The sequence below is a fragment of the Protopterus annectens genome, chromosome 13.part0 (assembly GCF_019279795.1).
Source record: "Protopterus annectens isolate FY-2018-M chromosome 13.part0, PAN1.0, whole genome shotgun sequence".
In the NCBI taxonomy this organism is placed as follows: domain Eukaryota; kingdom Metazoa; phylum Chordata; order Ceratodontiformes; family Protopteridae; genus Protopterus; species Protopterus annectens.
This window is the reverse complement of record NC_056747.1, coordinates 365,705,975-365,723,025: the sequence shown is the minus strand read 5'-3', so window position 1 is coordinate 365,723,025 and position 17,051 is coordinate 365,705,975. Positions and strand designations below refer to the sequence as shown.

Genomic DNA, 17,051 nt, shown 5'->3' with positions numbered 1-17,051 from the left:
GGCCTCTACTGAAAATGGGTTCTCTTGGCCCAGTGGACTATCCTGATAAACAAAAGCAAATAAATAAAAAGGTTCACTGTTTGGGATCATTCTAAAAGTTTGGATCTGTTCTGTGCACCACTATGGTTGGTCTTTTTCATTCAGGGGCTAGTTATTCTTAGATTTAAGTACAGTTGGCTGCCATTTCCAATTTTCCTGTAGGAGAGCAGCATACTTGCATTCCTTCTCTAAGGCTCAAACTTTCTTAAGCGATGCTTTTCTTTTGTGATCTCTATTGCAAGTCCCATTCCTCTTTTGGACATCACTATTTTGTTGGTAAGCCAAGGCTCTGTTTAACCTGTAGCTTTGGCAAATTTAAAATTTCTGTCATGGAAGATGTTGATTTTGGTGGTGGTTACTTAAGCCAGGAGATTTTTGGAATTGCACGTCTTGTCGTGCAAACCCCTGTATTTCATTTTTCATAAGGACAGGGTTTCTCTCAGGACTAAGGCAGTCTTTGCTCCTTAGGTGGCACCAGAGATTAACTTGAGCCAGGTTATATACATATACTGGTTTTCTTTCTTAATTTTTCAAGTAAAGTAGAATATATCCTTCATTCCTTGGATGTTCACCAGCAGCTTAGGTTCTGTTTACACAGTACAAAAGACCCCAGGAAAAGCCGTCAACTTCTCATTTCTTTTCTAGGGCAACATTGGGTTCCATCATGTCTAAGGTTAGCTTGTCCAGGTGGCTGTTAGAATAAAGCTAAGGGATTGTTATTGTCCTCCAAACCAGACACGTTCTACCAGAGCATTAGCTACTGCTCAGCTTTAAATTTGTCCCTGTAGATGATGTCTGTGCAGAAACTACATGATCCACAATTCATATGCTGGCCTCTCATTACAAGCTTAACCTGCAGTCCAGGTCTAAAGCTGCTTTTGGCTGTACCATTCTGTAGAATATCCTTCTGTAATACCTCCTGGGGTTTTTCCTAGTTGGAGATACTGTCCCAACTATTAATATGGACAGAAAAGAGAACATTAGATACAAAAGTTATGTACTTACCCCTAATGGTGGTTCTTTCTTATCTTCTATCTGATAACACACCCCCACCCTTCATCCTCCTTCCAAATTGTCACAGTTTTATTGCTGCTACTAGACTACATGTTGACCTTCCTGTAACCTTTTTGGGTTGCTCCCTTGCCTACTTGCTCTATGCGGTTGCAGCGCTTTTTCCTAGTAGATAGTATTTTGTTCATATTATGGTTGCTGCTGATATATTTGGGGGTAAACTCTTATGTGAGTTTAAAGTGGTTGATGATTCATTATGGAAGAGGGGAGCAGCTTGAGCCTTGGAGCTGAAGTCTAAGTTGCTAGCCTGTGATGCGATTGGATCCAATGTACCTAATTGCTTATTCACTTAGAAGACAGCTCTGATCTAGCGTTATGAGTACACAACTTTACCTTTGTTTATTTGATGAAATGATACGGTGTTGGATTTTTGTACATATGGTTGTTGGTCTGATAATTGCCAAAGGAAGATTAATTTTCATTTGGCAGTTGAGTCAGGGGGTTAAGTTTGTGATCTGTAGTTCCAGAGTGAGGTTCAGGGTTTGATTCCTTCAGCCCTCATTTTATGTACTGTGTGACCATGAGCAAGTCACTGAACTTGACATTGCTTTGGGACAGTTGGGAATTCAGGCTAATGCTCCTCAGTTGTCCCATGAACTGCAAGCTTAGCATTTTAGAAGAAATATTTTTTTTTTTTTTTTTACAATGTCATAAACTCATGTGTTATAGGAGCATAATGGGTCATATGCCTGACATCACTGACTGTATATACTCTGGTACTACAGGTTTATTTTTGGACTATGTTGCTTGACATGAACTCTACCACTCCTTGTATTCTTTCCCTAGATTTACTCTCCTGTTTTCTCATGGTAATGCTGTTGATCTCGGTCAGATGAGTAGTTTCTACATTGGACTAGGCACACGGATTAACTGCAACATCTTTGCTTATGATTATTCTGGCTATGGTGTCAGTACAGGAAAACCGTCTGAGAAGAATCTTTATGCAGATATTGATGCAGCTTGGCAAGCATTGAGGACAAGGTACGTTTTTTTTTTTTCTTCTTCCTTGATACTGTTTTTGCTAAGAATTTACCATAAGCATGCCTTGTTCAGAGATAGGCAAGTTACCGTTTCTTGCTTTGTACCAAAAAAAAAAGATGATTGCAGTTAAAGCATAAAATGGCACTGTACATTCTACACTGTGCGAGTCAAGAAGACAAGAATTTATGAGCACATCACTGGAATTTTTTAGTTTTGAGTTTGTTTATACATGCCGTAGTACACAACACTTTCCCAGTACTTTGCCAGACACTAACACTGTGCCCTAGAATTAGCAAAGTTGCTGTGGGGGAAGGCAGTATAAGTATTCATGCGTTGCTGTTACTTCCTGATGTTTGTGACATAGATGAAATGTAGGAATTTAGCAGGGCAAGCTCTTAACTGCGTTCCATCTGTCTCATAACAGTACAGTATTGTTAAACCGTTTGCATACGAAGAAGGTATGTTAACTAATATAGCTACAGTATTGCAAAGTTATTTATTTAACCCTGAGTACTAAATAAGTAAAGCTCAACACCAGAGGAAGAGGTAGTCATTTTAGAGTGTGTCACCTTTAAGAACAAGGGCCACTGTCTAAAAATTAAGACATGTCTGTTTCTGGTAGTATGGAGTGGTATGTTTTCAAGAAGGGTGTGGTAGATTTTTTTAAACAGTAATGTCTCCTAGCGACAGCAGCATGAGTGGAATTGAGGTGTGATGGTAAATACTGCACCTGGAAAGGAAGTAACTTGAGCCAACAGCCACTGGGTAGTTTTAATGTACATTTGAAAATACTTAGATACAAAAAAAAAATTGTCAGTTTAGATTGTTTTTGTGGTAGTCAGCCAGGGTTGTTGAAATTAAGTATCTCAGTTTACTTAAATGGTCTTAATAAATGTGATATTTAGACAGCTAACAACTTTCTGTAAGTCAAGCGAAACAACTGTGTAGCTTAACTTTCATTTCTGTGTTTGTTGAGGGCTGGGGTTTGCTGTGTGGTTGTCTGTGTGTGAACAAGTGATGGTGACTGCCTTATACTCAGGACTGCTTCAGTGCCAGAAATGGGAGGCATATTGACCTCAGAGTTGATGTTAAGCAGGGAGTGCAGTGGGTATTACCACTTCCCTGGAGGTGTCCGGGAATGAGGAGCTGGCAGCAGCAACCTCATTGTTACATTGGTGCCACTGTTTTTGTCACTAAATTGTGGAATTAGATTACCATCCATTGCCTGAGCTAAGAAAAGGGATTTAGAAGACAATAGATACTCTCACCAACTGCCTCCTGTAGGCTTCATGCAGATTTTCATTGGGCCGTGCATGGTTGAGCTACACCCAAATGTATGCCAGGCCACTTTAATCTGTGAAGTTTAATAGCCTCCCACTCAAGCACGTTGTGTACTTGTTTAGGTGGACCAAGCTGACACTCAGCACACTGAAATTCTAGAGTTTAGGGATAAAGTTACACTGCCTACTTTTAGTTTTCCATGGATCAAGTAACTGTTCTTGGAATGAAGAATTTTGAGGGGGACTCTGGGTGGAATCTCTGGCCTGATAAGTGAAAGGAAGCTTGGAATGAAGCAGACTTCTGGTAGTGGCATGAAGTGTACAACTGCCACCAAAATGCCAGCAATACTTTTGTATGTCTTCATCATAGGCAAGAGTAAAGGCTCTCACCTTTAATGTTATCAAAAGAATATTTTACTGGAAACATAAAATACTATATACAAAATGTGCATGATGTGTCTGGTGAGATGTTCACAAGGAAGAAAAAAAAGAAATGATTTTGCACAGTAGCATTTAAATAAAATCTATCTGTAGTTGAGCTTGCAGTAAATTGTTCTTAGAAATCAATGATTCCAAGCTGTATTATTTTATGCATTAAGTAATTTATGTACAAGGCATAGAGATACAAAACTCTGACCATACCGAATGTTACAGCTGTGAATAAAAATCCCCTTACAACTTCAGTTCCTCAGGACAGTTGTGTTTGGGAAGCACTTAGACAGTCTGTCAGGCAGAAGGAGTGGAAGTCTGAGCTAAATTTCTTTATCTGAAGATGTACATGCACTTACTCAGTGAAGACATTTTATTTGATGTCACCAAACCTTTGTCAGTAAGACACTTTTAATCCTTAATGAATCTCAGGGCTGACATACTATTTTTTATGTGAATAGCAGCTTACCATTAAACTGTAAATATGGACACAAGCAGCTTTGCATACTGTATCTGTTAGAAGCATACTAGTTTGTTAAAAAAATATTCACCTTTACAGATTAGGGGGGGATTTTAAAAGCTGTCATATATGTAACAATAGTCCATGGCAAGGGAATTTGTGATCAGTATAATATAGTCTTATGTTCATAGGTGTGTACTAGGCCAATAACCATTAGGATCTTTTTAAGCCTAGCCGTGCATCCCAAATCTCTGAAAGGTTGTGGTACCCTTGATAAGTGTAAGCAAGGACTTTGGAGATGAAACATTTACCAGCAGAAGCCTGGGATCTGAACAGTTGACAGGCAGCTTGTGTCCATTAGAGAGACAGGTGCCAAACCAAGGATGAATTTCTTGTTCCCCATCCAGTTGTCCAAGTTGCAGTTGAATTGGGTTAGGGAGAAACTGTGCTTCACATTGATGGGGAACCTGTTTCAGAGAAGGGGTAGTCTCTCCAGCAGGTCCTGTTTATATCACACACTAGGTTTCAGTCTTTAGAATTAGTAATTCTGGTGCTGTTTGTTTTGCGTGTATGCAGGAGATTGATCAGGGTGGGGTTCGACAATGCCTTGTATACCAGGCATAGATCTATCCTCAACAGTCAGTAAGACGCAGAATACAAGGATAGAGCTCTGAGGCAGTCTGCATAAGACATGTTACTTTAGATGTGCCTGGTTAGGTACATACCAAAGGGGGCATCAGACTCAATGACGGCTGATGAATGTTGAATACAGTGGAACAATGACCTCCTTGGACCTAGATACTGTAACTTTGTTTGTAAGTTGTACAACATAGAATGATTTCCTCACTGCTAGTAGAAACGTGACCATCTAAAGTTGTATTACTTTCTGCATTTCTCTCCCAAGTCCTTGACTACTGCATTGACTCTTAGGGGTATGTTGTCAATATGGTAGTTGCTAAGGGTAGATAACTTCCCAAAGGATACCGTTATGCATTTCCTGTCGTTTAGTTTTAGCACAATACTCTGACACAAGTTATTTTTCTGTGGCAGCCCTTCCTAGAGAACACTAATGCCAGTGGGGGGTTCTATGACTGCTCCTAATTTGCAGTCATCTGCAAATTTAGTCAGCCAGAGGCCCTTGACATTGGCCTTGACTTCAGAGAAATGCCAAAAAATAGCAAAGGACCAATCCCAGCGGGACTCTAGTTGTGACTGACCTCTTTGTCGAGGTGGACACCCCAATTCTAACTTCATGGATCCTATCTGTGATCCAACTGGCTATCTGCCGGTGACGTAAGGATTTTTACCTAACCATGTTCATCGTGTTACCCTGCTGCAGTCATCACACTTGGGTTATCTTGTCGTCGGCCTGAATTCCAAAGTCTTGGTCCGGCGTCGGTTGCTGTCGCTTCTTCCCTGACGTCAGTGCGCCAGGGGTATATATGATGCATCCAACGCCATTTTCTTCAGTCTTTCTTGCCGCACGGTGCCCAAAGCAGAAGTAGTTCGCAAGTGCCGGTCGGCCGACTCCTGAGATTTACGAAGTCGAATTTCAGATCCGAAGTCTTCAATAAAGCTAAGTACCCTGTTGGGGAAACTTTTCTTGCCCCAGACCGATGTCAGAAAAAGTTAACAATTGTATTTCTTGTGGGAAGCAAATACCTCATAAGGATTTTCATTCTTATTGTATACCTTGCCTAGGCCCAGACCACGATGTCACTGGTTGTTGCTTTTGTGCTTGGTTCAATAAGCGTACTATAAAAAGACGCTTTGATTTCGCATGACACTACTTCGGTAGAAAATTTAACTACACAATACCGTCGGAGCAACCGACTACCGGCGTGCACAAAAAACGCAAGGATGAGGACAGGCAGCGTAGACCCAAGCCAGACTCCGAGGCCTCAGCTGGGCCAGTCTCCGGTTCACCGTTTTTCAGTGAGGCTCCTACGCAGCCCCTGGCTACCGCAGATTTGGAACCCGAGACCGCTTCGGAGCCTTTGGCGGAGAGGGCTAGGCCGACGCAGCCATTTTCTTTAGCCCCTAAAGGCGACATTGCAGAAAGAGATGTTGGTGCTGCAGAAACACCTTCGGTTTCTGAAGGTGTCTTCAGACCGACGACGCTCACTATAAAAGCGTATCCTAAGCTTAAGACTCCTATTAAACCAAAAAAGACTGCACTTCGGTCTCCAGTGCAAGGCCGCATGCTTAAGAAACAGATGCTTAAAATGGCTGAAAATGTGATCTCTTTAATCAGGGCCCCCCCCCCGACAAAAGGCCTAGATAAGAGGAAGATTATGCCTCCTCTGATCAAGTGTCTATTTCCTCAGGCTCCTCTGAGGACCAAGATTACTCCTTTCCTCCTTACGAAGATTCTGATGCTGAGGATTCCATTCCCTCAGCTTCTCCCCCTGAAGACTACTCCTTTGGGGAAACTTTACACACTATAAGGGAACATTTTCACTGGGAATGTCAGGACTACTCTGACTCAAAGAAAAGGCTCAGAGAGTTTCTTTTACTCCCCCAGCACAGACCTCTTGCTATCCCCCCCGTTTTAGACATTGTGGATGATGTTTACTTAGAATCTAGTTTAAATCCAGATTCTCTGCCTCCTGCTCCAGCCAAACCAGACGGATATTATAGAGTGCCTGACTCCCACAGATTCCTTTATAAAAGCCCTGTTGCTGATCCAGAGACCATCTCCCAGGGTCCCAAAGGGGCTAAGGCTTCTATGGCGAAAAATCCTGTACCCTCTGAAAGGGACTCCAGAGCACTAGACAGGTGGGGGAAAAAGGTTTACACCTCAGCCACTCTAGCTATGAGAGCACTAAATTGTCAGTTTCACATGCTAAAATACAAGCAATTTCTAATGTCTCAAATAAGACAAAAAATGAGCACACTCTCTTAACAGTCTGAAGTGAAAGAAATGCAGGATCTGTTGCATGCAGCTGAACAGGTGGGCAAACATACTTTACAATGTGGATTTGATTCTTTGGAGGCTTCCTGTAGAGCAGCTGTTACTGGGTCTGTTATACATAGACATGCTTGGTTAAAGGAACAAACTCTGCCTGATCATGTTAAAGCAAAGCTTTTAGATGCTCCCTTTACAGCAGGATGTCCTATTTGGAACAAACAAAGTTAAAACAGAAGGCACCAAAGCAGTAAATCCACAGTGAGAGGAACCAGTCCGTAGGATGAAGCATAAAATGACTTTTAATCGTGTCAGCTTTAAAAACAGTACCAAGTCTTCTTTTGACCAAAAAGAACTTTAAATCACATCCAAAAAAACAATTAAAATCAAGCGCTTTCGCTTGGCTCGAATACCAAGCTTTATCAAGATGGATTACATACTAGAAGGGAACCATTAATATAGGACTCTCCTCCAACCATGTGACTACAAATCATAATTAAATCTTAAAGCTATAATTGATTTAAAAATGTTGCAAGATTTTTTGGAATACAGAATCATGAATTGTTGTTCATATTTAATCTGCCATACTGGCCTGGCTACACCTATTAATTCATTGTGACATACTCCATAAATATTTACAAGAAATAATAATAAAAGCTTGAATTAAAAAATCTTGTACTAAAAAATCATTCTACAGAACATACATTGCTCTGGTTCTTATTTATATATCCCAACTTCTTATTAATAAAATTTATGTTTTTTTAAAAAGATGCTGATATAGAATGTATATAAATAAATAGTATTTAAGTATATTTAAATAAACAATAACAATTGTAGATCAAAACAAATTTTGTAAACAGCTTCTAAATGCAATTCATCTACTATTCATGTCTTGTTCACAATCTAGCCATTCTTAATTTCAGGACACTTCTTATATTAATATTGTCGTTCAGGCCTGGACTACTGGCAGCATCTAATTTAAGCTGCCAGAGAAGTTCCTTATATTCTAATCTTGTCTCCCAATCACCCCCCCCTACCATCCGTTTGTACTTGTTCTAGTACTATGAAATTTATTTGCATATCTGGGCATGTGATGGAGTGCTTGTAAAAAGCATTGGTTTCCTTTTTCCTGGAAACCTCATACAAGTGCTCATAAATTCTCCTTCTCAAGGATCTTTCTGTTTTGCCAACATAGAAACTAAAGCATTTTGTGCAAAAACCCAAATATACTACCCCTTTTGTTGCACAATTCGTATAAATATTGGATTGAAAATAGAAGTTCCTTGAGGGAATGTATAAAGAGCTCTTATTCGAAATAGCTGTGCACTGTTTACACATCCCACATTTATAAGTACCTTTTTTCAAGTTTTTGCTATTGTTCATTCTCCCTTGGGGTTGATACTTTTCAAATAATTCTTTCATATTAGTATCCCTACGTCTAGTGAATCTAGGGTGTTCTGCGATATACTTTTTTAACTCTTCATGTGCTGTCAAAACCGGCCAGAACTTAGAAATTACTTCTTCAATTTGTTGAGAATTGCTTGAGAAAGTGTGCGTGTAATTGTTACAATGACCAATGTTATGGGCATGGCTAGGTTTTGATTCCTGGGTCAGATCCAAACCTAACCGAGGGGGATATCTGCCCTCCCTGTTGTCTAAAACCTCTTTACTTAACCTATCTATCAGAGCTTCAGGATATCCTCTTTCTAAGAACATACTTTTTAATAGTGTCAACTCCTCCAAAAAATGTTCCAAGGTACTGGACATTCTTGAAGCTCTTATCATTTGGCCTTTAATTATGCCTTTTTTCTGGTAGAATGGATGGCCACTTGTAAAATGGAGGTGTGTGTTGGAGAAGGTGGGTTTCCTGTACAATTTGGATGTGAACCTATTACTAAAACAATCTTTAGATAAAGTTACATCAAGATAATTCATCTTTTCATTACTAATAGTGTGTGTAAAAGATAAAAAGGAAGTGGTGGAATTAATGTAATCAAAAAATTCCAAAAATTGTTCTTCCGTACCACTCCACAATAAACCTATATCATCTAAAAACCGGGTGTAATGTTTTATATATTTCTCCCACTTAGTGGAAAAAAACACATTTTTGTTCCCATCTGTGCAAAACTATATTCGCATACATGGAAGCACATGGCGCACCCATCGCCACTCCCTTCTTTTGTTTGTATATTTCTCCGTTAAAAAACATAAAATTATTTTCCAGTATGATCTCCATAAATTCAACTAATAAATTAATGGTGTTAGCCGGCAGACCTGATTCTTTGACCAATATTTCATTGAACCAATCTAAACCCACCTGGTGTGGAATACTGGGGAATAAGTCCACAACATCTATGGTTATCATTAATAAATCAGATTGAAAGAGATGTGCTTGAATACCCCTCAGAAAATCCCAGGAATCTTTACATATGTGCTCTAAGGTTGTTGCAAACTTTTTGAGCACATAATCAACAAACTTTCCTAAAGGCTCTAGAATACCCCCTTTACCTGACACAATAGGTCTAAATTTCAATGGCTCAAGACCTTTATGTGTCTTGGGGATCCCAAAAATTATTGGTATCTTGGGTTTGTTGACGTACAAATAATTGTAAACTTCTTCATTAATAAATCCTTGTAACAAATTATCCATTAAGGTATAATTGATTTTAGAATAGGCTAAATTCATCTCGTTTTTAGATGGCAATTCATATTTCTCAGAATCCTGTAACATGTTGAAAAGGTACATCTCATAGTCCTGCATGTACATCAAAACCAACCCACCTCCCTTATCAGGCTTCATGATTCTACATCTTTCTCTCCTAAGTAGCTGTATCAGTGTGGTTTCCTCTAACCCCATATTAGATGGTGTTTTATCTGATTTTGTGGAGTTGATTTTCCTTATTTCTTTACTTGCGAATATAGTTTTGCACAGATGGGAACAAAAATGTGTTTTTTCCACTAAGTGGGAGAAATATATAAAACATTACACCCGGTTTTTAGATGATATAGGTTTATTGTGGAGTGGTACAGAAGAACAATTTTTGGAATTTTTTGATTTCATTAATTCCACCACTTCCTTTTTATCTTTTACACACACTATTAGTAATGAAAAGATGAATTATCTTGATGTAACTTTGGATGGGTTGGGGGGTTGAAAGTGCTTGCTCTGACTAATGTTGTTTTTGTACAAGGCTGTCCATTAAAGTAAAAAGTTAAATTAAGCTGCCTTATGAATAATTTGAGGTCTATTAAGGCTTCTGCCGAGTCAGAAGGATGGGCAGGGATGAAATGTAAACCTTTAATGAATAAATCAAAAAACTTTATTTCAATTTCAGTAAAATTGTATACCGTGAAATTCTTCTCCTTCACTATCGTATACTCCTTATTGGTTCCACACTTGTCCAAAACTATAACATTCGAATCATTGAAATCCATGATATTAGTCATATCCAAATCTATAACTTTCTCCACTTCTGATATTGAAAGTTCCCCCCTCTCCCCACTGGTCTGTCCTGGGGAAACTGAAAATCCTGATGTGAATTCTTTCTGCTTTTTTCAGCTAGCCTTTCACTCCTTCTAGGTGGTTCAGTGGGAGGTTGTACATACACATTCCTATGTGTGTTAACCTGGGCCCCATCCCTACTACGGTTGTCTTTCCGTTTGTTTTTTACCAACACAGGGTAAGCTAACCCTTCCTTATATTCATTTAGGTACCTCTCTAATTTATTAATTTTTCTGTTCAGAATTTTCATGCACAAAATGCTTTAGTTTCTATGTTGGCAAAACAGAAAGATTTTTGAGAAGGAGAATTTATGAGCACTTGTATGAGGTTTCCAGGAAAAAGGAAACCAATTCTTTTTACAAGCACTCCATCACATGCCCAGATATGAAAATACATTTCATAGTACTAGAACAAGTACAAACGGATGGTGGGGGGTGATTGGGAGACAAGATTAGAATATAAGGAACTTCTCTGGCAGCTTAAATTAGATGCTGCCAGTAGTCCAGGCCTGAACGACAATATTAATATAAGAAGTGTCCTGAAATTAAGAATGGCTAGGTTGTGAACAAGACATGAATAGTAGATGAATTGCGTTTAGAAGCTGTTTACAAAATTTGTTTTGATCTACAATTATGTTATTGTTTATTTAAATATACTTATATACTATTTATTTATATACATTCTATATCAGCATCTTTTAAAAAAACATTCATTCATATATTTTTTTGTGTAAATTTTATTAATAAGAAGTTGGGATATATAAACAAGAACCAGAGCAATGTATGTTCTGCAGAATTATTTTTTAGTACAAGATTTTTTAATTCAAGCTTTTATTATTATTTCTTGTAAATATTTATGGAGTATGTCACAATGAATTAATAGGTGTAGCCAGGCCAGTATGGCAGATTAAATATGAACAACAATTCATGATTCTGTATTCCAAAAAATCTTGCAACATTTTTAAATCAATTATAGCTTTAAGATTTAATTATGATTTGTAGTCACATGGTTGGAGGAGAGTCCTATATTAATGGTTCCCTTCTAGTATGTAATCCATCTTGATAAAGCTTGGTATTCGAGCCAAGTGAAAACGCTTGATTTTAATTGTTTTTTTGGATGTAATTTAAAGTTCTTTTTGGTCAAAAGAAGACCTGGTACTGTTTTTAAAGCTGACACGATTAAAAGTCATTTTATGCTTCATCCTACGGATGTCCTATTTGGGGTTAAAGCAGAAGAAGTATTAAAGAAAATGGAGGATAAGGCAAAATCTATGCAGACGGTCAAAGATTTTCTACAGGTTCAGCCCCCTCGCTTCAGCAGAAATTGGCCAACAAAAAATTGGTCCTTTCCAGCTACTGACAGACCACAGAGGGGTAAATACAGACGCCCAAGAGGCAGAGGACAACCACAAACCTCGACAGTGGGGCACTACAACACAGAAGGGAGGAGAAGACAGGCCCCAAACTACTATAAGGCAAACTCAATGACTTAAACCTCACATGGCCTAGCAAGACTCTCTTGGCAGCTCCCTTGGGAGGAAAATTAGCACTTTTTCAGACAACTCGCACACAAAGGACAAATGGGTCCTAGATATAATTTCACAAGGATACAGATTCCATTTCCACACCTTGCCAACGAAAAGAGGAATGCCAAACCTGCCACAAAATCAATAGGCAGAGGCACAAAAACAAATTACAGCTCTCATGGACATGAGAGCCATTCAACTGGTACCTACACGGGAGCAAGGCCAAGGATTTTACTCAAGACTCTTTCTAGTCCCCAGAAAGGACAATGCCTGGAGACCAATTCTGGACCTTTCAATTCTTAACACCTTCTTACAAGTACCCAAATTCAAGATGCTAACACTACAGCAGCTTCTTCCCATGTTGGGCAAGAAAGCATGGCTAGTAACGGACCTCAAGGAGGCATACCTGCATGTCCCTATCAGACAGAATTGCAGAAGATATCTCCGTTTCATTGCAGGTTCAACCCATTACCAGTTCTCTGCACTGCCCTTTGGCTTATCCACTGCGCCCAGGGTTTTCACAAAATGCCTGGCACCAGTAATTGCCTACTGCAGACAAAGAGGAATTCAAATCTACCCATACTTGGACGACTGCCTTATCCAAGCAGAAAGCAAGGACATCCTCTTACAACATCTGGCTTTTGTAAAACATCTTGTAAGTTGCCTAGGGTACACAGTAAACAAAAAGAAATCAAAACTAGTACCCTCACAAAATATGACATTCCTGGGTGCCAGCTTGAATACAACGGCCCAGAAGGCTTATTTGACGCCAGACAAACTACAACTGACTCAATATTTTAAAACGATGGCAACAAAGACCCAACTCCCTGCAAGAAAAATTCTGCAGGCCTTGGGCTTCATGGCATCTTGCATACTACTAATACCATTTGCAAAGCTGCATATGAGGAAATTACAGTGGTACCTAAAAAGCGTATGGTCTCAACACAGCCACAGCTTGGACACAATGCTATCTCTTTCCCTGCCTTCAACAAGAGTTTCTATGGTGGTCACAGGCATGTCACCTCAACAAAGGTCAGCCTTTCACCTTGCCCCCAGCCAGGCAAACTATGACAACAGATGCATCGGACTACGCCTGGGGGGCACACATGGCAGGACAATGCGTTCAAGGCATATGGACTGCAGATCAAAGGAATCTGCACATCAATCAAAAAGAGATGCTAGCTGTACAGAATGCTCTGATAGCCTTCAAGAACCTCTTACATCCAGGACAGCTTACAATAAGGATGGACAACACCACAGTAATGTGGTACATAAACAAACAAGGGGGTACACACTCCTACCCTCTATGCAGGCAAGCAATGACCTTATGGAACACAGCACTGGCTTACCAAGTTCAGCTACAAGCTCAGTTCCTGCAAGGAAAAAAGAACACATTGGCAGACGACCTCAGCAGAAACATCATGGATCCCCACGAGTGGAAACTGGATCCACAAGTATTTGCAATGATAACTCAAAAATGGGGCCACCCAGACATAGTTTTGGGGGCTGGCAAACAGGTCTATCAGCTAACAAAAGTTTGTACAAGAACACTTCACCATCAAGCTTGGAAAGTGGATGCACTCTCATTCAGTTGGAAAAACCTGACAGTATATGCCTTCCCTCCATTGCCCCTTCTCTCAAAGGTGCTTCTGAAAGTCAGAAAGGAGAGACCACGAATGATACTCATAGCCCCAGACTGGCCACGCCAGCACTGGTACCCACTATTAAGGAATATGGCCCAGGGCCCACCTTGGATTTTACCACAAATTGCCCATTTGCTCACACAGCAAGACAATCCGATTCTACACAGCCAGCTCAAAACCTTAAATTTGGCTGCATGGCAAATCACCTGAGCACCCAGCCAGCTCCTCATCCTCAAGCAGTTATGGATGTTATTCTGGAAGTTAGGAGGCCCAACACCAGGAAGGCCTACTCGGACAAATGGAAAAGGTTTTGCGCCTGGAACCAAGCTAAAGGCCAAAATACCCTTCAGCCTCACATGCCTCAGATTCTTCAGTATTTAACTGAGATGTTGCACAAAGGACTTTCTTTTTCATCTATTAAAATCCACGACTCAGCTATTTCAGCCCACTACAACACGTATCCACCCTTATTTTCACATCCACTTCAAAGGCAGTTCCTCAGAGGGGCAAAAAACATTAGGCCCCCCAGGGGAGCACCTACACCAACCTGGGACCTCAACTTTGTTCTGGAAAAACTTACGCTACCTCCCTTTGAACCAGCTTTCTCTGCTGATCTAAAGTTTATATCATGGAAGACTGCCCTGCTGCTAGCAATAACTTCAGCCAGAAGAGTCTCAGAGCTTCAGGCAATAATGACAGTGGAACCTTTCCTCATTTTCCATCAAGACAGAGTTTTTCTACAAATTAATCCTTCCTTCTTGCCTAAGGTGGTATCCAGTGTGGCTTTAAATCAAACCATCCACTTACCCACCTTCTTTCCAAATCCACAGAACAAAGGAGAAAGACTCCTGCATTCCTTGGACATTCACGGGCAACTTTGTTACTACTTGGATAAAACTAAGGTTTTCAGAAAATTTGACCAGCTGTTTGTATCCTATGCTGCAGCTTCACAAGGGAAGGCTATATCAAAACAGACCATTTCCAAATGGATAGGACATTGCATTCATTTTTGCTATACCCATCATGGAAAACCAGTTCCTGCTACCATAAGGCCCCACTCTACCAGGGCAGCAGCTACATCTACAGCCTTCCTCAGGGGGGTGCCAACCAAGGATATTTTGGAAGCTGCAACTTGGAGTTCGGTACACACCTTCACCAAACACTACCACTTACCACTTTACTCCAGGACTAGAGCTGGCTTCACCACTGCAGTTCTGCAGGGCCTTCTAGCCTCCTCTAACCCTCTTTGACTCCCATCCTTAGCTTTGGGATTCTACCCAAGTGTGATGACTGCAGCAGGGTAACACGATGAACATAGTACAGTTTTGTACCTACCATAAATGTAGATGTTCGAGTGTACACCCTGCTGCAGTCCAGGTTTCCCTCCCTCCATCCCCTCTGACTAACTAAATCTTTACAATACCTTTCTGATGTATTTGCTTATAGCTGGAGCAATGTTGTGTTTGTGCTAAATTTCTTAGATTGGTACTAATTACTGACCACCTTTTTGGGGGCACCTGACATCTGGGGCAAGAAAAACTGAAGAAAATGGCGTCAGATGCATTTTATATATATATATATACCCCTGGCGCACTGACGTCAGGGAAGAAGAAACAGCAACCGACGCCGGACCAAGACTTTAGAATTCAGGCCGACTGCGGGACCACCTGACTACAAGATAACCCAAGTGTGATGACTGCAGCATGGTGTACACTCGAACATCTACATTTATGGTAGGTACAAAACTGTACTTTTTTACTTTGTCAACAATGCCATAGTGGAGCATTATTTCAAATGCCTTTGCCAGGTCAAAGTACATAGTGTGAATGGTTTTGCCCCATCCTTTGCTTTGGTGACCTTATCAGAGAAGTTCACCAGGTTGAGTAGACATGACCTGCCTTTAATGAAAGTAAATTGGGTTAGGTCCAGTGTTTTTACCTATGTCATTATCGATCATTTCCATGCTAATTCTTTTCATTTATTTACATATGGAACTAGTGAGATTTTTGGGTCTGTATATAGCCCACCTTTGTGCAGAGAGATGACTGTTGCTGTTCTCCATCCGTGAGGAATGAAGCTTGTTTGGAGGCTACAGTTAAATTGCAATTCTAGGATGCCTGATAGGTCTTGTTTCATGCTATTTAGATGGCATCCTGGGATATTGTTTGGGCCCATCGATGCAGTGTTTTTGGCCTTAAAGAGAGTGTTAAGAACCAGTTCCTTAGTGATACTAGGGAAAGGTAAATTTGATGGTATTTCGTGAGGTGGTAGTGGTGGTGGTGTGGGGTAATGTTAGAACTTATTTGCCAGTAGGTTTGCTATATCTTCTGGCTTTGTATAAGTGGCTCTATTAGCAATGAGCTGTGCACACAACTGTGTATTGCATTCGACATTGTAGGCATAGCTAAAGAATACATTGTGGCCTCCCTGGGTTTGGAAGCTCAAATTTACGTCAAATTTGTCTCTGGTAGACTTTGTCCACTGACTTGTTTGTTTAGTTTGATGAGAGTGCTTTTATCCTGCTGGGTGCTGCACTACCTAATTTTTGCCATGATTTTCTTCCTTCTGTTATACAGCTTATTGATGCTATTCTACCAGGGTGGCATATTTCTTAAGTTCTGTATTTATACCTGGTGGGTACAGCTGCCTCTGTGCAGCTATTAACATACTTGTGTAGGGTTTCTGAGAACAGTTCTGTGTAACAGTGTTCTCAGGGTTTATGGGGGCTTGAAATTTTGCCAGGTTATCACTTAATGGTAGGAAGTTAGCTTTACAGTAGTTTCTGAACATTTCAGGGTTAGATTGAGTTCTGAGTTTCCTTTTTACTTCAAAGGAGACAGTTTTGTGATCTGATCTTATTAGAGAGAACATTACACTAGGGGGTGTGCAGCACCCTCCCATATTGATGAGGACCAGATCCAGTGTGTTTGCTTTCCTGGTTGGCATATTGACAGTCTGGTTCAGGGAGCTTGTATTTACAAAATCCAGGAATCTTTGTGCCTGCATATTTGATGTTGTGTAAGATTCACGGTTAATAGTGGCATAATTAGTTGCCCATGAATATGGCATTGGATTGGATAAGTGAGTGTGTCTAGTAGCTTTAATGCATGATATGGGTTTCCTGGCTCATAATGGTGGTGGTGGTCGGGGGGGGGCATGTAGCTTGCAAGGAAGTAGAATGGGATTTAGCCAATGGTGATTTTGAACATGGAG

The 17,051-nt window shown here is 40.3% G+C and overlaps 1 protein-coding gene across 1 annotated transcript in view; it reads left to right on the top strand.

Annotated features, from left to right (window-relative positions):
* ABHD17A (abhydrolase domain containing 17A, depalmitoylase) overlaps positions 1–17,051 on the top strand; it is a 938,418-nt gene that overhangs the window by 479,594 nt on the left and 441,773 nt on the right. The window contains exon 2 of the mRNA XM_044053973.1: positions 1,897–2,091. Coding sequence (XP_043909908.1) covers positions 1,897–2,091 — 195 coding nt within the window. The remainder of the gene's footprint in view (positions 1–1,896; positions 2,092–17,051) is intronic.